The 26,815-nt window shown below is 42.1% G+C and overlaps 1 protein-coding gene across 1 annotated transcript; it reads left to right on the top strand.

The window, feature by feature from the left end:
* Positions 1-442: 442 nt before the first annotated feature.
* Positions 443-26,427, top strand: CD302 (CD302 molecule). Its single transcript, XM_029071819.2, has 6 exons — positions 443-569; positions 13,454-13,564; positions 16,112-16,228; positions 17,392-17,565; positions 18,431-18,457; positions 24,097-26,427. Exons 1-6 carry the CDS (start codon positions 461-463, stop codon positions 24,291-24,293), a joined length of 735 nt encoding a protein of 244 aa, XP_028927652.1. The 5' UTR covers positions 443-460; the 3' UTR covers positions 24,294-26,427.
* Positions 26,428-26,815: the final 388 nt, after the last annotated feature.

The following is a 26,815-nucleotide window of genomic DNA, read 5'->3' as shown; positions in this document are numbered from 1 at the left end:
TGCTCTGCACACAGTAAGTGCTTAACAAAAACCAACATGATTATTCTTCTTCTCTGAGCCTCAGTGCCCTCCTCTGCAAAATGGGGATGAAGACGGGGAGCCGCCCGTGGGACCACCCGATGCCCCTGGATCTCCCCCAGCGCTTTAGCCCAGTGCTCTGCACAGAGTAAGCGCTTCACAAATACCAACATGATGATTCTTCTCCTCCGGGCCTCAGTGACCACCTCTGGAAAAGGGGGATGAAGACGGGGAGCCTCCCGTGGAGGCCCCTGGATCTCCCCCCGCGCTTAGCCCAGGGGTCGGCACCGAGTAAGCGCTCAACGAAGACGGACGTTACGAGGGTGAGGATTGAGGGGGTCGGGGGCGGGCGGGGCGGGGTGGGCCGAGAGGGAAGCGCCATCTGCACTGGGGAGAGGGCCGGGCGGCGCGGTGGGCCCGCCCCTCTCCGGCCCAGGCAGCCATGCCCGGGATCGGGATCGGGATCGGGACCGGGCCCGGGCCCGGAGCCGCCCTGCTCGCCGCCCTGCTCGCCGCCCTCTTGGGCCTCCTGCTCGGCCGCGCCGCCGCCGGTAAGCGGCCCTATCTGCCTCCCCTTCCCCTCCCCCGAGGGGCGGCGGCCGGAGTAGTGGCTGGTATTTATTGAGCGCTTACTGCGCGCCCCGCACCGGACTGAGCGCTGCGAATGGACGAAGCGCCCCCCCCCCCCCCGATCGAGACGGTCCCTGCCCGCGGGCGGGGGCGGGGGGGGGGGGGGCGGCGCGCGTGCCGACTGGCCTCGCGCGGGGGGGGGCGGGCTCGGGCCGGGGGTCCTCGCGGAGGGGGAAGGGGGCGCTCGTGCCCCCTGGCTGGCCTCGCGCAGGGGGAAGGGCGGGGGGAGGCTCGTGCCGGGCGTCCTCGCGGAGGGGAAGGGGGGGGGGGGGCTCGTGCCGGGCGTCCTCGCGCAAGGGGGAAGGGGGCGCTCGGGCCGGGCGTCCTCGCGGAGCTGGGGAGCGGGAAAGAGGGGGCTCGTGCCGATCGTCCGGAGGCGGAGGGGGGGGGGGAGGGCCGTGCCGCGCGTCCTCACGCCGGGGGGGGGTAGGCTGGTGCCGGGCGTCCTCGCGGAGGGGAAGGGGGGGGGCTCGTGCCGGGCGTCCTCGCGGAGGGGAAGGGGGGGGCTCGTGCCGGGCGTCCTCGCGCCCAGGGGAAAGGCGGGGGCCGGGGGGGGGGGGGCTCGTGCCGGGCGTTCTCGCGGAGGGGAAGGGAGGGGCTCGTGCCAAGTGTCCTCGCGCCCAGGGGAAGGGGGCGGGGGGGCTCGTGCCGGGCGTCCTCGCGGAGGAGGGGAGGGGGATGGGGGGAGCGTCGTCGGGGGGCGGGGACCTCCGACTCCCAAACTCGGGCTGTTGCCACGGAGCCCCGCTGCCTCTCAGTTTACCTGTTGGAGCGCTGACTGTGGGCCAAGCCCTGTTCCAAAGCGCTGGGGGAGCCGCAAGGTCATCAGGCCGTCCCACGTGGGGGCTCACCGTCTTCACCCCCATTTTCCAGATGAGGGCACCGAGGCCCAGTGAAGGGAGTAGCTCAAGGTCACCCAGCTGACCAGCGGCGGGGTGAGAAGAAGAAGAAGAATGTTGGGATTTGGGTGACTGGGCAAGTCACTTAATAATAATAATGTTGGTATTTGTTAAGCGCTTACTATGTGCAGAGCACTGTTCTAAGCGCTGGGATAGATACAGGGTCATCAGGTGGTCCCACGTGGGGCTCCCAGTCTTAATCCCCATTTGACAGATGAAGGAACTGAGGCACAGAGAAGTGAAGTGACTTGCCCACAGTCACACAGCTGACAAGTGGCAGAGCTGGGATTCTCTGGGCCTCAGTTATCTCATCTGTCAAATGGGGATTAACGGTGAGCCTCCCATGGGACCACCTGATGCCCCTGTATCTCCCCCAGCGCTTAGAACAGCGCTCCGCGCAGAGTAAGCGCTTAACAAATACCAACATTATTAAGTAAGCGCTTAACAAATACCAACATTATTATCATCATTAATGGACAAGGTTACAGAATGCAAAGATATGTTATAGGAACACGGGCTTCGATTATCTGAGGATACTTTTGGAAATTTTGAAATGTAAGCCACTTTCAGAAACAAGGTGAGTAATTGGGAAATTCTTACGTTTCCCGCCAACACCAGTGAAAAACGAAGAATCTCGGATATCTTTTGAATTTATTAAATACCATTTGGGACGCTCACGAAATTGTCAGTGATCTTCATGAAAAAATGGAATTTTTGTGAGTTTCGTGGGCTGCTCTTGATGTATAAACTGCTGACCCTCCTGCCCATTTGCTAGGCGTATGCTTTCGGCCAGCGGTGTCAGATGTACCTAAAAGAAAGGTGTGGCGGAAGAAAAGTGTGTGTAGGTCCCACACTGGCATTCCTGGCTCTGCATTTGGCTGGTTGGAGGGAGAGCCAGGAACATTGGCTAATGAAGTGCAGGTACAGATGCATTGGCGCAGAAAGTGTGCCCTCAGAAGGGCACAAACACAAAACCGTAAACCAATCCTGCGAAATACCTTTGTGCAATGAGCCCTGAACAAGGGGCTCATTATAGTTACTGACCTGTTACCAGAAAAGCAAATTTAAAACCATCTTTCATTTCCCTCGGGGTACTTTTAGAAGAAAAAAGTTACCTCTCTTTCTCCATGGCAGAAGTTTAAAACAGGAAGCATAAAGTTCTGTTAGAATCAGTTGAGGTCTTTGGTTCGCATCAGAATACCTGATTTTCTGCTTTAGGGCTAAGGGCATCATATTGGTTCACTCTTTGACAACTCCCTTAATTTCCATGTCTCAATTTACCCATTTTAAAATACGAAACCTAACTTGTGTAAAATTATCCTAGGGGGCACCTAGTTTGAAAGGTAGTGGACTAACGGTACGATTGAATGAATGAATGAACGAATAAGATGATGGATATTCAGAATACAGGTTTCCCTCTCAGGAAATGATCAAATTTAAATTATTGAAAAGCATGCCTGACCTGCTCTTTTTTATTGTGAAGAATGAGGAATATAATCGAAGTCTGGGAACATTTGGTTAACATATTTAATTCAAGCATGCAATGTATGTAAATATATATTTATCAGATCTTTGTTTTATTTGCTTTTGAACTCTATTTTATGCACTTTTCATTTTTGACTATTTTTGAGTTATTTACTTCAGATATAAAATATTTATTGTCCTTGAGCTATAAAATCTCCTTCAGGATGGGATGTGCTGAATGTGCAGTATGAATATCTGATCGGGTCTCAATACACAGTATGACCATGCTGTTGCTAACTATATTTTTCTAACTGTATCGTCTATATTATTTGTTTATAATACCTATCCATTTGGGCACAAATGGATAGGTATTTGGGAGAAATTTTGACTTTATTAATTGTTTTTTATGTCCTTTTAATGCGATGAGTAAACAGCAGCTGTAGAAATTCAGAATACAAATTTGAATCTGAAGCTTGCCAATGAGTTGGCTGTATTAATTGGATGCTGCAGTATGTTTTTTCACTGTTTATTACATTAAAGGGAAATCAGAAGCAAAGGAATCCCTTTGGGTAGGGTATGTTGCACAGAATCACTAAAATAAGCCTTAGTTTTCTTAGTTAACTGCCTTGATGACAGTTTTACCAAATGACCGTTTTTGACCTTCAGTATGTTGAACTTCTCTCTTCACTTGGTTCAGAGGTGGGGTTTGAACTAGCAACCCATCGTTTTGTGGTTTTTCCAAATATAAGGGGAAAGAAAAAGAGGTCTGTCAGAGGAAGAGGTAAATATATCGAGGGAGAAAGAGAGAGGCAGAGTAGAGAGCAGGAGGCAGAGGAAAAAATACACCTACGCCCCATCCAGTCAGACACAAACACATTCCCGGACCTTGTGCGAAGCACTACGGGGAGGTAAGAGAAATAACCCCCAGGTGCAGCTGCCACCGTACCCTCAGCAGGACTCACAAAAAGAGTTCTTGTTGTTCAGCCCAAGGTGGCAGAGATGGCAGCAACTGCATTCAGACCCAGCTGTTGTCCCATCCACCTCCTCAAACGCTGTGACCGTCAGCTGCCTGAATTCCCCACCTCCACAGCTCCGAGAGACTCCGGGGATTTCTGGTCTATCAGTGGCTTTGGGCACGGCGGTGATGGCAGCAGTTGAATTTGACTGGTGTTTTCCTTCCCAGATGCTTTGCTGAACTTCCCGGCCCAACCATCCTTAGAGCAGGGCAGTCTCAGTGAAGTCATGAATCTGAGTGTGCGTGAGTGTTTGGCCCCTGCCCTCCAGCTGATCACTGCCCGAGATGGTCCCCAAACTAGATCAGTGGCTCAGTGGAAAGAACACGGGCTTGGGAGTCAGAGGTCATGGGTTCGAATTTCGGCTATGCCGCTTGTCAGCTGTGTGACTGTGGGCAAATCACTTCTGTGCCTCAGTGACCTCATCTGTAAAATGGGGATTAAGACTGTGAGCCTCATGTGGGACAACCTGATTACCCTGTATCTACCCCAGCGCTTAGAACAGGGCTCTGCACATAGCGCTTAATAATAATGTTGGTATTTGTTAAGCATTGGTATTTGTTGGTATAATGTTGGTATTAAGTTAATGTTGGTATTTGTAAATGCTTAACAAATACCAACATTATTACTGTTATTATCAGTCGTTAAGGTGACACTTAACCATTTCAAATATATGCGTGACCGGGTGACTAAGAAATGAACATCAGCTCAGGGTTGGATTGTAATGAGGAGAGGGAGAGGAGTAGATCATGAGCTTAAGATAACAAATACCATCATCATCATCATCAAGGACCCCTTTTGGTTAAGTGCTTACTGTGTGCTAAGCAAGGTAATCAGCTGCATTAGATACAAGGTAATCGGGTTGTCCCACGTGGGGCTCATAGTCTTAATCCCCATTTTACAGATGAGGGAACTGAGACACAGAAAAGTGAAGTGACTTGCTCAAGGTCACACAGCAGACAGGTGGCAGAGCTGGGATTAGAACCCACAGCTTCTGACTTCCAAACCCGTGTTTTTGCCATTAGGCCATGCTGCTTCTGTAGGGAGGGTACCGGATGCCGAGGAGTCCCATCTGGCAAGTGATTTTTTGTTTTTACCTTTCTTGCCACTATGACTTTCCCATGCGATCCAATTCTCCAGAAGGTGTACGCTATCATCATCAAATCATGGGGTCGGGTACCTTTTCCTCCGAGAGGGAATCTGTAATCCCAAACAGACCAAAGTCAACCTCAGGGTCACGAGGGTAACGTGAAGGGAGGGAGAGGAATGTTAACAAATAGGAGAGAAACTTATCCAGTTCCTCTGACCTTAGCCTTAGTACACATTGGCCCCTATTTCCCAGCTGCTGTGACTTCTTCCTCTATTTCACAACTAAAATCTTTTGGGGGTGGGACTAGTGACCACAAATGCGTAGCTGACCCCTGAATCGGAGCTAGAACAGCAGGATTGTGGCTGGGTTGGAAATTTAGAAATGTTGACATGGTGCTGCAAAATGCTAACCCATTTCACTTGAGTAGTAGATTTTACCTTGTAAATTTTTATCAAGAGAACAAAGCTACAATAAAAACCTTAGTATGGGTTTTTCAACTTCTTGCATAGCACATTCCTTATCTGATTTAGGATAGGTAAAAACCCAATACACAGGATTGATTTGGTTCTCTTAATAAAAATCAGAGTCTGCATTTCCTGCTAATATCCAGAAGGGATAAAAGTCAGAAAAAATGGTTTTGTTCCACATCATTGAAAATTCATTGAAATTCCATTGGATACACTTTTCCAGCCTCTTAAATGAAGACTGGATGAGGCTTTCCAGTTAAAAAAAAATTAAATAAATCTAGAATTTGATGATCTTGGGAGAGTACAGAAGCAGTGTGGCTTAGTGGAAAGAGTACAGGTTTGGGAGTCAGAGGTCTTGGGTTCTAATCCTGACTCTGCCACTTAGCTATGTGACTTTGGGCAAGTCACTTAACTTCACTGTGCCTCAGTTACCTCACCTATAAAATGGGGATTAAGACTCTGAGCCCCATGTGGACAACCTGATTACCTTGTCTCTACCCCAGCACTTAAGACAGTGCTTGGCACATAGTAAGTGCTTAACAAATACCATTATTATTATAGAGAAGTAGCATGGCGTGGCAGATAGAGCTCGGGATTGGGAGTCAGAGGTTGTGGGTTCTAATCCCAGCTCTGCCACTTGTCTACTGTGTGTGGCCTTAGCCACATCCCTTCACTTCTCTAGGCCTCAGTTTCCCCATCTGTAAAATGGGGATTAAGACTGTGAGCCTCAAGAGGGACAGGGACTGTGTCCTACCCGATTTGCTTGTATCCACTTCACGGCTTAGTACAGTGCTTGGCACATAGTAAGAGCTTAATAAATACCACAATTATTATTGTTATTATGAAGTCACTTCACTACTCTGTCTGTTACCTCATCTGTAAAATAGGGTTGAGACTGTGAACCCCATATAGGACGGGGACCGTGTCCGACATGATTTGCTTTATCCACTGCAGCATTTAGTACAGTGCCCTATGCCACCTAGTAAGTGCTTAACAAATACCATCATTATTATTACCCCAGCGCTTAGCACAGGGTCTGGCACACAGTAAGTGCTTTACAAGTGCCTTGGAAAAAAAAAAAAGTAGCCAAGCTCAGTTGTGGAAGAGGCTCTTGTCATTGCTGCTGCTGCTGCTTCCTTTTTCATTTTTATAGTTGTGATTCCAACTGATGTCTAACTGCTCACACTCCAAATATTTTTACAGTTACAACTGGTAAAAACAGGCAGCTCTACTGGTGAGCACTAGTGGTTCTTAGGTAAGCCTGGAATCCACATTAATCAAAACTGGCCATAAAAATGATGCATCCAAGTTAAGGAATCAATCACCTCTCACATTAAGATTTACTGTGGGGTGGTACCATTTGGTTCATATAATTCTTACAGAATTTTAGATTCTCCATTTGATTAAAGTGCTAGAGAAATTTTCTCTCTGAGGAACATTAGCTGCTGGAGCAACAGAGTGAGTCATTTGGCAATGTTTTTAGGACAGTTTGTTCCTAGATTGCTTGGAAATAATCAGGATTTGAGATTTGTTCCCTGAAATAGCTAAAAAAGTTAAGAACTGTTTTCTTCAGAGGTAGAAGTACCAAGGTAATATCTATTTTAAGGATAAAATGATGTCTAATTTGTGAACACTAATGTGCTCGGTATGTTTTTAGATAAAATTTCGTAATCCTTTTGTAGGTACTTGGTCTTCAAATTCAAGATATAATATGATCACTTAAAAATGAAATAATAGATGCTTATATATAATTGTATAGGGAAATCAATGATACCCCTAATTTCCCCCAGGATTTAGACAAAAGATAACTGAAAATCTATTTACTACATCATAATATATCAAACTTTCCTGAATATCAGTCTTTAAAATTTGGAAGATTTGGGTGTAGAAGTTAATTTTATTTTAAGTAAGGATTCATAAAAATAGGCTTAATTTGAAGTTGCCAGATGTCTCATATATGAGGAATTGTCCCATACTTCATTGCCTTATCCTCTGTTCCCAGGAAAAAGTTGGGAAGGGGCATCTAATTTTCTCAAATTTGAAAGCAGTAGGTAGGTGAAGTTATATTCAAAATTGGCATCCTGCATTCTCAAGACGAAAATCTGGCAACCCTAGTTATATTGGAAACTATTCTATAATCCTTAAATCTGACACTTAGGTTACAATCAATGGAGTAAATTCTTTCTAAATTAATTTTAATGAATGACAAATTTTAAGCAATCCCTAAGCATACTGTTAAAATGAAAATTGTGAGTGGACAAATCGACTTCATGATTATATGGAAGGAAATAACTCAGAGAAATATTAATTTGTTTCTATGCTCATAACTGTTCTTGTAACTTTTGTCATTGTCCTTTGAACCTTAAATGAGCCCTACTTCTCTCTGAATGTCACATTAAGGGCTTTCTGGAATTTCAATCCTAAAACTCCAAACACAGTTCTGATTAGTTTAAGCATAGTTGGAGAAAAGCAGCCCCAAAATAAAAACAATTTTGATTAAAGGGACTATAGTAAAGCAAGAACCTACTTAATGCTCTTAATTAATTCCAAGAAAAGAGAATGTTGAGACAAAGAACATTCAGTGAAGTATATAGTTTCCCATAGGAAGTAACATAAATTGCACGAATGTATTCCCAAGACCTCACCCTCTCAAAAAAAAAAAGTCAAAAAGTCAAGTTTGCTGACCCCTTTCCCACATCCTCCCTCTGGCCTAGAATTCCCTCACCCTGCATTTAGGCCAGACCACCAGTCTCCCCTCCTTTAAAGACTTATTAAGGTCATATCTCCAAGAGACCTTCCCCAATAAAGCCCCCTTTTCTCCAGCTCCCTCTTCCTTCTGCATTGTGTATGCACTTGAATTTGTGACCTTTGGGCATTTGGTATTTGCTCCACCCTCTGCCCCACAGCACTTATGTACATATCTACAAATTATAAATTATATTCGTGTCTGTTTCCCCCTCTAGACTGGAAGTTCATTGTGGCAGGGAAAATGTCTATCAATTCTGTGGCATTGTAATAATGGCGATGGTGGTATTTGTTAAGCACTTATATTGCAGACACTGAAGTAAGCACTTGGGTAGATACAAGATAATCAGGTTGGAAACAGCCCCTGTCCCACATACAGGCTCACAGTCTTCATCCCCATTTTTCAGATGAGGTAATTGAGGCACAGAGAAGTGAAGGGACGTACCCAAGGTCACCTAGCAGAGAAGTGGTGGAGCCGGGATTTTAACACAGGTCCTTCTGACTCCCAGGCGTCTACTTTATCCACTAGGCCATGCTAATCTCCCAAGCATTTAGGACAGCGCTCTGCACACAGTAAGCTCTCAGTAAATACCATTGATTAAATATGTACTAATAACAAAATATTTTGAATTCCTGTTTGTGTGATTATGTAAATACAGTACTTAATTTTCGAAGTGTTCTCTTTCCCTCCTATTGAGCATGTTACCTTGGCCTAACAAACTAGAGATGTCAGAATCAGATAGTGACACCTGTGTAGTACAGACCTATTGAACTGGGCTATTTATAATCACAAAAAATACTTCAGAGGGGGAGAGAAGTATTTAAGGAAACTTTGCAGTGTCTAAGAGTGAGCCCTGTAAGTAATGCCATAGTTAAAATTTAATAGTGCTTTTCCACAAGAGATATAAGAACATTATAAATACTCTTCCCTCTACTCTAAAGTTGTTGAACTTGTTACCTGCAAAGGGTGCTAGTGAGGTGTGCAAAATGTATTCTGTGTGTAGAGGAGTCGGGAGTTCATGAAAGTCCACTGCCATAGAGGGGCAGAGGAGGAACACAGAAATCCATCAATCAGCAGTATTTATTGAGCACTGGACTAAGTACTTAGAAAAGAGGAGTACAATAGAATTTAGTGAGCACCATCCCTGTCCTCAAGGGTTTTATAATCTACTGGGGAAACAGACACAAAATTAATTGAAGAGAAAAGAATGGGGAGATGAGTATGGGGAGATGAGTATGTGGATGAGGAAATGCTGAAATAATTTAGTTTGAAATCGATGAGTACATAAGTGCTACAACTAGTGGGTGTGAGTGCCTAAGTGCAGAGGTGGTTCAAGGCTGGGGAGAAGAAAGCAAATTACTGTGAATTAGGGGATGCCAAGGAAGGCAGCAATGGGCAGGGTTTGATGCTTGGGAATGGAGGGTAGTACCAACGGGATAGGGATGGGGAGCGGAGCCCTTAATTCCTAGCTGATGAGGGTGAGAACAGGCAGTACCTCAAGATTTCCCTGCTGGTTGGAGGGTGCTTCAACTGTGCCGGGTAATGGGGATCATAAATAGGCTTTTCTATTCCAGACCCCCTACAGACTAACAACTGCTAGATGGGGAGAATTTTAAAAAGAGCAATAAAAACAGTTGGTAGAAGGATTATACTTAGATTAGCTAATACTGCCTCCTGGGAGGCATAAAACTGCTCGGCTGTAGGCTCAGGTCTGCCTCTGAACTCAGCCAAGTTATTCAAACTTCTAAGTTTTCTCACTCGTAGAAGGAAGAAAGGCTTGTTTCTAGAGACCCTGAGGATAAACAGAGAGGAAACACTCCACTGTGATGTTTCTCTGGGCTCTCACATTGCTTTCTCTCTTTCATACCTATCAATAAATTAGCAGAAACCCTTTGAACTAATTTAATGAATAAATGATTTTTCTCATTCAAAGTAGGGAATATTTCCATCAATGTCTTATTAGAGCACTTCACATAGTGCTTAGTAAAAAGCCAGTGTTCAATAAATACCATTACTACTAAATCCTGGAGTAATTAGTGGAAGTCATTAAATTGAAATTATAAAGCTAGTCACACTAGAAAATGGAGTTCTTCATTGGCCACTGTCTGGTATTAACTGATGAATGCTTTTTTTGTCTTACCTGATAATTAAGTGTCAATTATCAATCAATCAATTGTATTGAGTGCTTACAGTATGTGGAGCACTGTACTAAGTGTTTGGGAGAGTTCAAGGTAACAATAAAATGGACACATTCCCTAACCACAATAAATTTACATGCAGAGGAAGAGCAGACATTATCATGAATGAATAAATTACAGATATGTACATAAGTGCTTCATCTGTAAAATGGGCATTAAGACTGAGTCCCACGTGGGACAACCTGATTACCTTGTATTTCCCCCTGCACTTCCAACAGTGCTTGGCACATAGTAAGTGCTTAACAGATACCATTGTTATTATTATTTTGGGCAAGAGATGGGGGAGGTGGGAGGAAGGAGTTAAATGTCTAGAATAACTGGGTAGTGGGAAGAAGTCAGCAGTGGGAGAGATGAGAACAAGGCCCACCCCTTGAGTAGGTTAGTTTGCGGTGAATGAAGAGTGGGAGTTGAGATGAAGAGTTAAAAGAGATCTGATGGAGTGCCTAAAAGCCAATAAATGGACAGGAGTTTCTGCTTGATGGGCAAAGGACTGGGTAAGGTAATATAATAATTATTGTACTTGCTAAGTGCTTTCTATGTGCCAAGCTCTGTTGTAAGGATTGGGGTAGATACAAATTAATCTGGTTGGGTACCATCCCTGTCCCACAAAGACTCACACTCTTAATCCCCATTTTACAGATGAGATAACTGAGGCCCAGAAAAGTGAAGTGACTTGCACAAGGTCACATAGACATGTGGCAGAGCCGGGATTAGAACCCAAGCCATTCTGACTCCCAGGCCTGTGTACTGTCCACTAAGCCAGGTTTGTGTAGAATCTCATTTTTAAAAGGACCTGGGAAGCAAAAACCAAGCAGCCGGGCTGGATTATCACAGATGCTTTAGGGGTTCCATCCCAGGACCTCAGGCCAAGGGAGCTCCCCAGCTGTTCGACCCAATCCAAATGCAGGTAGACCAGGCACACTTTTTCCCAGCTGACAGTGCCCTTAGGCTCTGGCACCACCCCTTCTCTCTGCTTTTCCTTCCCTTGTAAGGGGAATGAAAGACAGGGAGGGGGGATGTGTGCTGTAGGCCCTCATATCTCTCTCTTCTCTCCCTGCTTTTTGCCATGTCTTGGCCTGTCTGTTAAGATCTCCAAGGAAGGGCAACTGAAGCGGGAGGTGGTTGAGGATGTTTGGCAAGCATTAGGTGAGGCCAGCAGAGAGGGAACCAAGAGGAGTCAGGGAGTGGGAGGCTGGCAGCGCCCTGGCTCCCAGGGGTTTCCAGAGTGGGGTAGCTCCTCCACCCCATCCGCAACACACAGGGTCTCTTGCCAGCACTGTCCTGTTCCTTAAATCCCCTCGGAGCATGGAATACCAGCTAGCCCTGGGCTAACTCCTAACACTTTGTTGCCTTGGTAGCCTCCGTGGTCTTCCTTGTCCACGTTAGCCAACTACTTTTTTAAGGTTCTGTTAGGGCCTGCCTGCCTCATGTAATGCCCCTACGTGGTGGTTCTTTTAGCTTGCCCTAAACTGCTGAGCTCACAGCACTTTGCCCCAGTTAACATCTGACAGAGCAGCTTAATTACGTGCTAAGAGACTCAATCAACAACTGCTTGATTTTTAACAGCTGTCAATAAACTGTTTATAGTGTGATTTTTGTACAAGCTGTCAATCCTGTTGCAAGGGTCAGCAGACAGACATTTGGAAAGGAGACTTTGAGTGGCTGTTGGCTGTTTGAAAACCTCACAGCCTCTGTCCTTCTGCTATGGCAGTCCTGAGGCTGGCCAGGGATGCCCCATGGCTAGAGGACAGCAGTACCTCCCTCTTCAGACCCTGGACATCAGTGAGAAGTAGCTTGATGTAGTGGATAATAATGTTGGTATTTGTTAAGCGCTTACTGTGTGCCGAGCACTGTTCTAAGCACTGGGGTAGATACAGGGTAATCAGGTTCTCCCACATAAGGCTCAGACTTGATCCCCGTTTTACAGATGAGGTAACTGAGGCACCGAGAAGTTAAGTGACTTGCCCAAAGTCACAGAGCTGACAGGTGGAGGAGCTGGGATTAGAACCCATGACTTCTGACTCTTAAGCCCGTGCTCTTTCCACTGAGCCATACTGCTTCTCACAGACCTGGGAGTCAGAAGGTCACGGGTTCTAATCCCTGCCCCGCCACTTGCCTGCTCTGTGATCTTGGACAAGTCACGTTGCTTCTCTGGGCCTCAGTTACCTCATCTGTAAAATGGGGATTAGGACTGTGAGCCCCACGTGGAGGAGGAGGGACTGTGCCCAAACTGATTTGCTTGTATCCACCCTAGTGTTTAGTACAGTGCCTGGCACATAGTAAGTGTTTAACAAGTACCATAATAATAATTATTGTTATTATTAGTGCTACTCATCTCTTCCCTGCCAGCTGTGTTCCTGCTAAGGCATGGAGTGCAAAGAGCAATTAGGCAGGCTTATATGCAGGATCCATTTATGGATGAAGAGACTGCAGCACCAAGCCAATATAATGCAGATAGAGCCCTAACATCCACATGATGGCCTTGGTAGCTGCTTTGGGGTTCCCTGTCTGTGTTAGCCATTTACTTTGGGGGGATCCTGCTGTGGTCTCTCTGCCTCATGTAATGAATGCCCTGGGAGGTGTCCTATCAAAAACCTTCACTACTGATGGTAAAACTCCAACAGGCAGAACTGGGACTAGAACCCGGGTTTCCTGATTCCCAGAGCAGTGTGTTTACCTCTGAACGTACAGGCAGGGCCCTCAGCTCACATCCTAATATCTTGTTCGCATGGATTTAGCATGAGAGTAATATTTATCAACTGTGCTTGTACACCAAATCATTTGTCATTATTCAGTATTAGTTCCGGGACAGCCAGCGAGGAAAACAGGGCAGTTTGCTATTAAAGAATTATTTTTTTCAGAATTCATTTGTCATCCATTATGTGCATAGTAACAATTTTTTTGTTTTGTTTTACCTTTTTGGTATAGATTGTCCCTCCACTACCTGGATTGAATTCAGAAGCAACTGTTATGTTTTTCTTCAAGGAACAGTTGGCATAAAAAATATAGAGGATGTCAGGGAGCAGTGTACAGGCCAAGGTAAAGTCCTCAATTCCTTTTCTTTATTTGGGAACAGCAGAAAATGATAAAGGGATTATTATTTTTTTTTAAGGGAATAATATAATGATGACCACACTCCACTTCCAGTCAAATCGTTAATATACATGATGAAACCCAGTGCTTCAGAACACTGGCAGCATTTAGTTCTATGTTGCTGAACAAGTCAAGGACAGTTGTGCTGAAGAAAAACTAAACTAGGACATTGGTGAGAGTGCAGCAGTGGAAGTGAAACCCATAGAAAAAAAAAATATAGGATTAAACCCAGGGGACCCAAAGTAGAGATTTGGGGAAGCAGCCACTTTCAGCAGGAGATTGTCAGACATGAGTGCTACACTGAGGGGGTGTCATCAGAAGGAAGAGGTAATAGAGGACAATTGCCCCTACAAAACCAGGTTTTTTTTTATGGTATTTGTTAAGCACTTACAATGTGTCAAGTACTGGGGAAGAGACAAGTTTATCAGGTTGAACAAAGTCCTTGTCCCACATGGGTCTCACGGTCTAGGTAGGAGGGAGTAGGATTGAATCCTATTTTAAAGAGAGGAAACTGAGGCCCCAAGAGGTTAAGTGACTTGCCCAAAGTCACACAGCAGATAAGTTGCAGAGTTGGGATTAGAACCCAGGTCTTCTGACCCCTCTGTTGAAGTTGATTGTTACAAAACCTCAAAGTGGCTGCTTGGCTTCTGCCTCACTCTCCCACTTAAGTTCAAGCAAGCTTGATTTTTTTCTTGTTTCCATTGCTGCTCATGGCTGGGAGCAAGGCTAGTGAACAATTCGTTCATCCTCGGGTCAGAAAATGCGGAGAAAAAAACTCCCCCTGGGTGGCAGAGGAAAAGGAGAGGGGTGAGGGGCAGACAGCTCTGGCCATCAAAAACCAGCCCCGCTAGGCAGTAGTGGTTATTCTGTCAGTGCTCAGGACTGGCCCATAAAGGTCAGTGTAAGCTGATGTTCTTCATGTTCACTGAGGGTAACACCAGTTCCTTCCATTTTTGTTACCACAGCCTGAAGTGGGTCTCTCAATAAGTTCTGTGTTAGGCCTGTTGGGTGTAGGGGACAGAACCCCAAAAAGCATGATCATACAGCTCATTTTTGAATACAGCTCCCTATTCTTCAATAAGGAAATTGAGAAATATAGATTCCCCCCATACACACACACACACACACATATTTGAGTGGCATTTTATAAATGCTCTTTATTAGCGTGTGTCCACTTATGGCTTAATGGAAAGAGCATGGGCCTGGGGGTCAGGATACCTGGGTTCTAATCCCAACTCTGTCATTTACCTGTGTGATATTGGGCAAGTCACTTCACTTCTCTGGGCTTCAGTTCCCTCATCTGCAAAATGGGGATTCAATATTTGTTCTCCCTCCTTCTTAATATGTAAGCCCCATGTGGGACCTGTTTATCTTGAACAGTACCTACTACATAGTACATTGTAAATATAGTACATAGAACAGTACATAGTAAACACTTAACTAATATCACTTATTAATTTGCCTTTCTCCTTTTAAATATCCAAAGCAAGGACCTTATTTTATTCTGTTTTGTAGATATTGATATCAAAAAGTCATGGTAGAATGCCACCTAAAACCTTTTCATTTTCTGGAAACATTCTCATTTATGAATATGAGTTAAAGTGAATATAAATTCATACATATATGTTGTGGAGTATTCAAGATAAGGCAACATAAGTATACAAGTACTCAAGATATATATATGTACATATGTATATGTATAGTATTCAAGAATGTGTATATATATATATATATATATATATATATATATATATATATAAAAACTGTTGAATACTCCCCAATACGTTTTGCTGGAATTATGTGGTAATACCTCATTTTTATTGCTGCTGTTCTCTTTAGGGAAGTATTAAAAATGAATATTTTAGCATTTTCCTTTAGATAACGTTCTTTTTGCAATTGTAGATAAGCAATTTTGAAATATTTTTGGTTTTCACTTTAATGTAATATAAGAATATCTGAAATAGAGGCCTGATGTTTATGGATGATGTCACAGAAAATGCATTGTTAGCCATATATTTCTTGTGTAACTCCAGGGGCCTGCTATATAATTTAAGAAAATGAATGGGGGCTTTATTTTCCTAATACAGTAATTTAACATTATATAGTATTTAATTAGATTATAATTTAAAAAACATTATAAATCCATTGGCTCTTACAAGGTCACACATAATGATGAAAAACTCATCTCTCTGATTCTTGAGCCTAAACTGTAACCTACTTAAGTAGTCCCCTTGGGAAAGCCTAAAATGGCATTTCGATCTCATTTCATTAGGAAAAAAGTTGGGCAGAACAAAGTAGAGGCACTGTCTGGACAAAAAGGTAATGTGGGCAGAGGCTCTCCTTGAGGAGGCATTTCAATATGTAAAATCTGAACTAGCCCAGAATGCCAAGTACAAAGATGTGGTGATGCCTCTTTTACAGATGAGAGAAGAGTTGTATTTGCTTATCCAGAGTAGAACACTGATGGGTTTTTTTCCCTTAAAACTGCTTCAGGAGCTGACATTATTAGCATACATACGAAAGAAGAAAATACTTTTGTCCTGAAAAATTTTGAAACACATTGGCAAGGCCCTGATTATGTCTTACTGGGCATGTTTTATGACACAGATGGTAAGTGATATTCATCTTTTGGATAAGCACCTTTGATTTATTAATTTGAGTAGTGCTTTTTAGTATTATGTGAAAGTGGATATTTTCTGCGGCTTATGATTAATGGGTGTTTTTTTTTTAACATCAGAATAGTTATGTCTTCATGGGACAAAACCACTGTTGCTTTCACATTCCTGATTGAAGCATAATGTCAATGCTTGATAACCCCAAATCCCAAATTCTAATGTCTCTTCATTGCTTCCATTTTACTCTTGCCAAGAGAGAATTGGAAAATAGCAAAAGTTATTATAATAATTTTCCCCACACAAATCTGTTGGCTTTGAGTTTATGCCTGCATAAGGCTGTTTTTGACTGGGATTTTAAGTTTTTTGTGTGTGCCTCTTGATTGGCCCAGGAATTCATCCAGTAGGCAATTGCTACTAGGACTTCTCTACTGCCTTCCTCACCTGCCAGCAGTCTGCCTGGACTTTTGAGTTGGTCCCAAGGACCCCCATTTTGGCAGGAGGGGGAAGGAATGGGATTAGGAACTGGAAAAGCTCCAAATAGTCACGTAGGCGGATATGCTGATGGAAAGACGGGGTGGAACTAACGTATTTGGCTCAAAGAACGTTACCCCCGTCTAAATGTCACCCTTCACAAGTGTTAGATTGTGCCATGGGTGAAATTTGGCCTTGTGTAGGTTCCAAACACAAAAGGAATAGTCTTCTCTGCATTGAAAATATCTTGAATTGGATGTCTTTCTGCTATTTTCAGTGTATTGACTGAATAGCTCATCTTTACTCTTGCCTCCTCTACAAAGTCTTAACCAACTGGGAAACAAGGTACTGATTCCACACCACTCTCACCCCAATTCCAGAATTAGCATTCACACTACTAAACAACAAACTTCACAACTGTCATGCTGTCCCTTTCCTCGTGAGCACATGTAATCAAGAATTAATTGTAAATCGAATTAGGCATTAAAGTCAGTGTTAACCTAAAACCTCGGGCCTATCGTAATGCTTCTGTGCATGGCTAGAACACTGTTAGGGAATTAGGGAACACTAGTCCAGTGATGGGAGCATGTTTGGAATCAGTATGATGCAATGTTGGGCATGGGGTTTTGCAAGAACTGCATTTTAGAACTGGTTATATAAGGTCAAAAACAATCTTTTAACCCACAGATAAAAGCTTTAAGTGGTATGACCAATCTAACATGACGTTTTCCAACTGGACTGATGAGGAAGCTGGGGAGGAACTCATAAATACTTGTGCATTTTTGCACACCAAGTCAGGTATATGGAAAAAAGGAAGTTGCGAAGTTTCTTCTATGGAGGGGAGCCTCTGTAAAGCAGCTGGTAAGTTGGATTTTTCTCCTCCTGGGGAGAAGTCAGCTTCTCTTCAGATACCCCTATTGTTGAATAGTATTATTAAACATGATTAGGTTGCAGTTGAAGTATTTCACAATAAAGGAATAAACTGGCTTGCTAAACAAAATGTTTTCCAAATTGGATCCAAATCAGGCAAATTGGAAGCAGCCTGTTTTATCCGCCACTTTGTTTCAGCCAGTGCAGACTTGAGGAAGGGATTGAAGGCCAAGGGACAGCTAACAGTTCTTAAAATAGGAGATCTCATGTTTAGGGAAAATTTTATGGTAGAATTACTATTTATTTATTTTAAATTTTTAAACTGTGCCCTCTTCCACTAAGGCAATTGCAGTAAAATAGACATGAATTAAAGTACAGTTGCTAAAAAGGATGTGTCACTTTTATAAAATGGGAATATTTTACTTCACACTACAATTTCCTCTTGCAAACACATAGACTCTTAGAGCAGAATGTTTTACTAGTCATTTTCTCTTCATTTTCTTTGTCACATAACAATTCTTCCCGTTGGCCAAGTTAATTCTTCCATTATGGGGAATTTGTGTGATGTCAGAAACATGGGACTAATGGGACAAAAAGCATCATAAATTGGTGATTTCTGTTTTTTACAAAATCTTTGTCCCTCAGATCTGAAAAAGTTCATCTTTCAAAATATTGAATCAAGCTAATAAAAAAAATTTAGTTCCTTAAACCTAAGTAAACCCCAATAATGTAGTTACTTGTGAATAAATAGAAACTGGTGAAAGTTAGGATTTTTTATTACTTTTTTAAAGGTTTTGGAAATTAATTCAGAATACAGTATATACAATTTAATTATGGCTTTGCTTTTGTGTTTTAGTTTCTTACAAGAAGAGATATTTACCAGGTGAGTGCTTTTCTCTACATGAAATTTAACTATGATGCACAGGTAAGATTGGTTTTCCATTTAAAACAAATCCTTTGAAGATACAGATATTTCCTTTTTGCGTCTGGGATTCAAATATTTAAGCCATGTTTTAAGGTCCGTGCCAGCTGATAACTAATAATAATAATAATGTTGGTATTTGTTAAGCGCTTACTATGTGCAGAGCACTGTTCTAAGCGCTGGGGTAGACACAGGGGAATCAGGTTGTCCCACGTGGGACTCACAGCCTTAATCCCCATTTTACAGATGAGGGAACTGAGGCCCAGAGAAGTTAAGTGACTTGCCCACAGTCACACAGCTGACAAGTGACAGAGCCGGAATTCAAACTCATGACCTCGGACTCCAAAGCCCGTGCTCTTTCCACTGAGCCACGCTGCTTCTCTATACTACCTATCAGTGACTGGGCTCTGGAAACATAAAAACATGAAGACCTGAAAGTGCTTATGAACTGCCATGCAGAATCAGTAGCACACAACAGGTTTATGAATTGACAATCTGAAAATGCATGAGGTTATGTATCACCCTGCTCCCAGAAAGCTTCCACACAACCAAAACTTTTCTTCGGAAATTTGGACTTACCATATTTTTGTTATGTAGAGTGCCTGATTATTTGTGTAATAGTGCACAGGTATTCAAGTAGAAATCTTTGTTGTGGGCAGGGAATATGTATTTATTGTTATATTGTACTTTCCCAAGTGCTTAGTACAGTGCTTTGTATACAGTAAAAGCACTCAATAAATACTACGATTGAATGAAAGACCATCGTGTCTTTTCAGACCCTTTGTGAAGTCAGAGTACTTCAAACCAGTCCAAATTGAGTCTACATAGCAGCCGTCCATGCATTTTTTTCCAAAATATCTACTACAGATATTACCCCTGACTTCTTGAGCAGTTCCTTCAATGTCAGTAATATGTTACACATCAAGTGGCAAGACAGGTTTACAGTGATATCTTGGAATGCAGTCAATTACCAGCATTTAAGCAATACTTGTCATATCACAAATTTGCTGGCAAGGGTATGTGAGGAACTTGGATGACAGCAGGATACCATAAGAGTTTTCTTGAAAAACACTTTTTGATAGTAATTGAAACTCTACAATTCACTCACTTTTGTGCAACTTATAGGAAGAGATATGTGTCTTATTTGTGTCCTGTGTGTCTTTCCGATTACTGGGTGACAAAAGCAACTTATGTTTTGTGGATACCAACCTCTAAATATGGGCCTGACCAGTGCAGAGCACAGTGGAAGGATTTCTTCCCAACTCTTACTTGTTACCCTCCCATTGTTATATCCCAGTACCTTTAGACTTTTAAAATTACTACGGAACAGCATAGCATTAAGCTAAGGGGCAACTCTGGCCCCTAGGTCATTTTCTAGAATGTAAACTAAGTTCCTTGTGGGTAAGGTCCAAGTGTGTTACTCAGTTTAATCTCCCAAGGGCTTAATTAGAGAAGCAACACTGAGCCTGGGCTTCGGAGTCAGAGGTCATGGTTCAACTCCTGGCTTTGCCGCTTGTCAGCTGTGTGACTTCTCTGTGCCTCAGTTACCTCATCTGTAAAATGGGGATTAACTGTAAGCCTCATGTGGGACAACCTGATTACCCTGTATCTACCCCAGCGCTTAGAACAGTGCTCTGCACATAGTAAGCACTTAACAAATACCAACATTATTATTAATGCAGAGCTGTACAGACTTAGGCCTTTGGCAAATGCTTTTGACTGATCTTGTGAGGTCTAGACAGTCTTGCTTCAGTTTGCTCTGGAGGTCTATAATGGACTTCTACCATTCTTTTGCTTCTGTTCTTTTAACCTTCTTATTGGGCCTCTGCTTCTTGGGACCCTAATATAAGATTACCTCAATTGCCACCCTAATCCAGCATTCCAGTCATGAATGCTCAACTAGTCCACTTACATTTTAAATACAAATACAGTGTCCACAACCCAGAAATTGGCCCTTTTCTTGAAGTGCATCACTGCCTTCAGGCATTTTCTTCAAGAGTGTCACTGCCTCAATATGTTTCTTTCCATTATTAGATTAGGCCATGCCCCAGGCCTGTTGTCAATAAGTTGAGACGCAAGAATTTATCTGTTCTACTCTGCCTTTAAAACAGGGTGACAAATCTATTTGCATTTTAAAGCCAAGTTATGAGGCCTGTAATGAACAACAGGAATGTTTCAGAATGGCTAGATGCAAAAGAAAAAAGGCAGAGAGATGTTAGCTAAATTTAACTGCTTATTCAGGCATTATAATTAAGATGCTTAGCCCTTTGGGCCAAGGAGCTTGAAATGATTATTAGCTGTTCTTGGGCCAGTTAATATACTATTTCTAACTAGACAACGTTGAGTTGTTCCTGATGACTTTAGTTGAAAACTAATATCATTTGAAGGTAATGACCCCAGTCCATCGCACAGAATTCCAAAAATAGTATACTGAGTATGTTTTGGTTTTTTTAGAGGTTTATATCTGAATAACCGGATTTTGCTTCACTCTAAGGAAACATCATTTGTGCAGTATGTACATTATATAATTACTGCATAGTCTAAAAACTACCACATTCACCAGCATAATAAGGGAATCAAGAAAAACTACTAGCATATTTTAAAAAAAGAGAAAGGTCGAGCAGCAGCTGCAAAGCCTTCTCTAATACAAAAACAAAACCATCACTGATCACGAAAACTAGATACTTAAAATTGCCAGCCAGGGCAAAAGAAGTAAACTGTTTTCTGCACTCAAAATTAACTGCTTACAGAAGAAGCATAGAAAAATTTAGATTGGGGAAGGAGGCCTCCACGGTATTCAAAACAAATTGGAATTGGAACAGAGGAAAGACACATAAGGTACAAACTGAACATATGGTGGAATCCTGACCCCACTAGACTGTAAGCTTATTATGGGCAGGGAACATGTTTGCTAATTCTCTTGTACTCTTCTAAGCACTTAGAACAGGTGCTCTGCACGTAGTATGTGTTGAATAAATATCATTGATTGGTGTGTTTGGCACACATCAAGCAATTGTTTTTTGAGAAGAGCAATCCCAGACAAGGAACCATCAAGAGTCACCTAAAACAATATAAATAGGCCATTCCTGAAACTACCAGAGTGATAAGCAAACTGGAAAGTATCAGGTCCTGACTTGTTACAGAACTTATGTAAGTTAAGAAGCTTATGGAAGCCCATGGAGATTTTGTAAGATGTTTTATGAAAATATTGCACATGTCCAAACTAATGTCTGATTTCAGGACTCCTGGAAAAAACTTCCATCTTCCAAAGAACACTTCAAATCAAGCGAAGCGTATTGGGAGAGGGCATTTCTCTATTATTTATACGCTAATAACATCCATTTTGCCAAAGATGTAATCTGACCTAAAAAGAGAAGGGCTGCCAGTGGGCAGGGAGGGTGTGTTGTGCTTCTGTCATCTTTTCCAAAATGCTTAATACCAGTGCACTGCATTCAATAGGCACTACATAGATATTATTACTACTACTGCGTCAAATTATCATATAGTTGCAGACTAGTCAAAATTGTGCTTTTCAAAAAACAAAATCTAAGTAGGAGTGGTATTGGTTACAGAAAATCTTATGACATCTTTACCTATTCATAACATATATTCTTAAGGTTTAAAATAGGTGCTTGGATTACTAATTTTTTGCAGCATGAAATAAGAAACTGCAGTCCTGCATTACTTCAATGAAAGGTTGGTCAGACTGAGAGCTAAACTTAGACAAGTAGAGATACCCAGATCTACCTCTCCAGCCCCATCCTCTCTCCTTCTGTCTCACATTTCCTCCTTCATGTTGGACGCAAACCCTGCCCTTCCACCGACTTTCCCACCACAGTAGCTAGCACCATCACCCTCCCTGTCTCACAAGCTTGAATAGCCTTGGCATTAACCTCGGCTCATGTCTCATTCAACCCACATATTTAGTCTGTTACCAAATCCTGTTGCTTTTACTTTCATAACACCTTGGAACTCTGCATCTTCCTCTCCACCCAAACTTCTGCTAGTCCAAGCACTGATCATATCCCACCTTGTTTATTCTATCAGCCTCCTTGCTGACCTCCCTGCCTCCAGTCTACCCCCACTCCAGTCCATGTTCACTCTGCTGCCCAGATCATTTTCCTTAAAAATCCGCATCTTCCCACTCCTCAGGAACCCCCAGTGTTTGCCCCTCTTCCTTACCATTGACTTTAATGTATGCTCTTGGACATGTCACTTTTTCACTATGCCTCAGTTTCCTTATCTATAAAATACCTCTTCCTCTAGACTGTGAGCCCCGGCTGGGACAGGGCTGTGTCTGATCCAGTTAACTTGCGTCTACTCCAGGTCTTAGTACAGTGCCAGACACATAGGTAAGTGCTTAACAAATGCGATAAGAAATCACTCAGCACATCAGCTCTCCACTTCCAAACTTCACTAATCTCCAACTATATCCCAGCCCACCCACTTCACCCCTCCACTGCCAACCTGCTCGTTCTACCTTGATCTCATCTCTCTTGCTCATGTCCTCTGTCTAGCCTGCAACTTGCTCCCCTTTTTATCATAGACCACCTCTCTCCCCATCTTCAAAGGCTTACTAAAATCACACTTCCTCTAAAAGGCCTTCCCCAACTAATGCTTCATTTTCCCCAACCAATCACCCCTACCACTTTGCCTGTGCACTTGAGTCTGTAACCCTTAAGTATTTGATTCTCTCCCCACCCCAAACACATCACATCACATTAGTACTTTCATACTAACCCCACCCAACCCCACAGCAAGTAATGCATATATCCATATCTTGCCACTTCTATCTGTAATTTATTTTAGCTAGATTATAAATTCCTTGAGAGCTGGAATCATGTTTACCCACTCCATTGTATTGTACTTTCTCAAGCACTTAATTCAGTGTTCTTTCCATAATCAGTGCTCAGTAAACACCATCAATTGATTCACTGATTAGGTCCACCTACAACTGTATTTAAAACTGATTCCATCACAGAAATAAAATACCGGGGTGTCTTTACGATAAAATCCAGGATGATTGTCTATCGTGTGTCAGCTCTAAAATGTGCTCACAGCTACCCAAAATCACAAAGAACATTGATAATGATATACAAATGGATAAATACTAGTCAATAGAAAACCACTTCTGTGACAGGCTTTTTTCCTGTCAATTATTGAATATTTTGTACTAGAAGAAAGTCTCCAAATACTTGCGCTTCCCCACAATTAAGCCACACATCAAATAACTATTGCTTGTGGGTTTGCTCAGGGTGCTTGACCCTGAAGTAGAAAGTCTAGGGAAGGATAGGAACTAGGCTAGGACAAAAAGGGAGGGTGCACTGGGTAAAACATGTAAATCCTTTCCCCTCGTGGTGGGCACAGAGTGGAGACCCGAAGAATTATTTAGTGTACTCACCATCTGGTTATCTTACAGGCTGAGAAAATATTTCTTTATATTAATGTCAAGGTTCTATCTGTAGAAGTTTATTAAATATTGGCTTTAAATGATGGGAGAAGGCAGTATGTTTAAAGCTGTCACTTGATATTGATATTGCAGTGATTCCAATTTGTTATCCCATCTCAAATGTTTTTCCTTTTTTTTTATTTCATTTCAGAGAGCCATGTTTCAATAACATTTTTGGTGATCACCGGTTCCATAATTTTGGCAGTTGCAGGAGCAACAGTTTGGTTCCTATACAAAAGAAACTTGATTTCTAACCTATCATCTTCTGGTTCCACAGCATTTCCGCAACCTCCTTACAGTGATGACTGTGTTTTAGTAGAGGCGGAAGAAAATGAATACTTTGTATGAGTTTATATTAGTAAAAGTGTTCTAATACTTCAAGTTTGAGAAGAAATTAGCATTTTCTTCTCCATAAACCTATCCTTTTTACTTACCTAGAACCCAAGGAATTATTTCTATTTAATCATTGATCATTACTAGAGAAATTCAAACCCGAAGGATTAAAGGACCTTTCGTTTCAGCATCTACCTAAGCTAACCATTTAAAAGGCAATATTTAAATTAGCTGTGTGGTTTGATTTTAAAAAAAGCTTAGAATAACATGAGTGCCCCAGAGTGCATAGCACAGTGTGAAGTGCAAAAAAAAAATTCTGCAACCAAGTTCTGTACATAAGTAATTACATTATTGAGGGTAATGAGTCACTAGATTATCTATTGATTTAATTGGGAATTTGACCCAATAATATATAATCCTTCATGCACTGAAAACCTAGAGCCCAATTTAGCCTGAGCCTGACCCAAAGCAAAGCCATTGGGGTATCCCCATCCCTAGCCTGTCTTGAGGGAAGGGGTCCTGCATCTGTTACAGTCCCTATTAACACAGAGGTGTTTGTGCAAGTGCAATTTGGGGGCCTCAGGAAAAGTATTTTCTAAGGGGTGGAAAAACTCGGCTCTTCCCCACTGCCCACCTGGAATGACCTAGCTTTCCTTGTCACTACCACAGAGAAAAATGGCTAAGCATCTCTAGCCTGCTGCCCACAGTCATTGAAAACCTTCTTGCCTGCTGGATACAACTTAAGTCCCTCCATTGCATATTACATTTTAAGACCCGGAAGAAAAAAATTCCACACTTTCCTAAGTTCCAACTCTAAAATAAATAAAAGTCAGTTCCCTGACCGAGAAAGGCCATGGAAATGGCCGACCAACTGAGACATTGTTGGGGTGGCGGGGGTGTGTGTGAAGGTCACAAACATACACTAGAAGTCAGTCTTGACTACACTGTAAAAGAGAATTAAGGGAAAAATAGAAAGTTAAGTTTAATACATTATCTTTCTAAACTATGCTGGCAGACTGTCATTACCTTATAAACAGAACTGCCTCATGTTCAACCCTACTTTTCAAATTTTTTTCAAAAATTCAGCTGCTTGCTGTAATTTTGCATCCTCTGGTAAGTTCAGACCTTCAGATTATATCTTTGTTCATTTTCCCTGCTGCCACCATTTTCTACTTGCAACCATTCCCTTTCGTAACACTTGGAAGTGTACCAGCTACTTATTTATCCAGAACTCCTTGTACTGAAATATCTCAAGATGGGTTCATGGCCACTTTCTCCAAGTTGGAACTACTCTCCTTTGGCCCTGGCCCTTTCTGAGTATGTAAGGCACTGAAGGTTTTTTATCCATCTGTTTGTCTTTAAGGGTCATTTAGGGATGGGGAGGAGGGAGAGAAAAAACCGCCCATAAGAGGCAAACCCAAAAGTTTGGGAACTGTTCTAAGACCACTTCCTCTGTATACCATGGTTGATGTGAACTATTCTTTTTAATGGCATTTGACACACATACTACTATAAGGGAAAGTATGGAATCATGTTGCTTAAAGGCAAAATGCAGCTCAATAAATCCCAGTACATCTAGCTATATGTGTGCAGTGACACATCTTAAAAAGCTTAAGGACAAGTATATATGCTTTCATATTTTCCATAGATTAATATGCTAAAATACTAAACTTGGGTGAGTACAATTTTGACTTCTTTTAACCTAATAAAATTTAATCTAAATATTTTTAATTTGAGAGAATTCTCAGTGTGAGAATCAAGCTCTCAGTAAAAAAAAAAAAAATTGGCAAATCGACAAAAATGAACACAAGTACTCTAGTATAACATGGACATTTATCAAGTTTGTGATTGTTTTCCTATATGTTAGAGTGTGAGTCTTCATGACTAAATACTACATCCAAAGATTGAATTCTCAATACTGAAAAGTAGGATACTCAAATACCTTATATGTATTATGTTAATAGAAATGTGTTTAAGTTCAACCTCCAACCAGGGTTTTCTAAATTAAATACTGTATATATTTTGCTTGAAGAAAACAGTATTAATGGAATCGAAGTTGAGCCAATCAATTTTGATGAAATATTTTTGTATGAAAGGTGGTTTACATTTCAGTAAAAAAATTGAAAATAAAATAACTCTTGCCAATCAATAGTTTGAAGTCTTTTCAATCACAAATGAATGAAAAAGTTGTATAGTGGTGTATATCTCGACAGACTTGTTATCCTGATTTTTAAAAAATCTACAGATTAAAGATGTAGGAATTTGATTTAGTGGTAGTCAGAAATCACAATGACTTACGGTTTCTCTTCACTAATCTGTGACCTCAATTCAGTCCTCCCACAGAGAAGAAACCACATTTGAGATAGTTAAAAAGCTTCAAAGAAGTGGACAGTGATCTGTTGCTGGTGTGGTCTGTTTCAGGACCACATTTCAGGTTAGGCTCATCCATGAGAAGAACTATGATAGACAAAAATGCATTTTTTCCCAAATTTAGTAATAAGGAAAGCAGATTTAAAGTTTTAAAAGAAAGACTAATG

This window comes from Ornithorhynchus anatinus, chromosome 9 (assembly GCF_004115215.2).
Source record: "Ornithorhynchus anatinus isolate Pmale09 chromosome 9, mOrnAna1.pri.v4, whole genome shotgun sequence".
Taxonomy (NCBI): domain Eukaryota; kingdom Metazoa; phylum Chordata; class Mammalia; order Monotremata; family Ornithorhynchidae; genus Ornithorhynchus; species Ornithorhynchus anatinus.
Note: the sequence above shows the minus strand (reverse complement) of the source record. Positions and strands in the feature narration are given on the sequence as shown.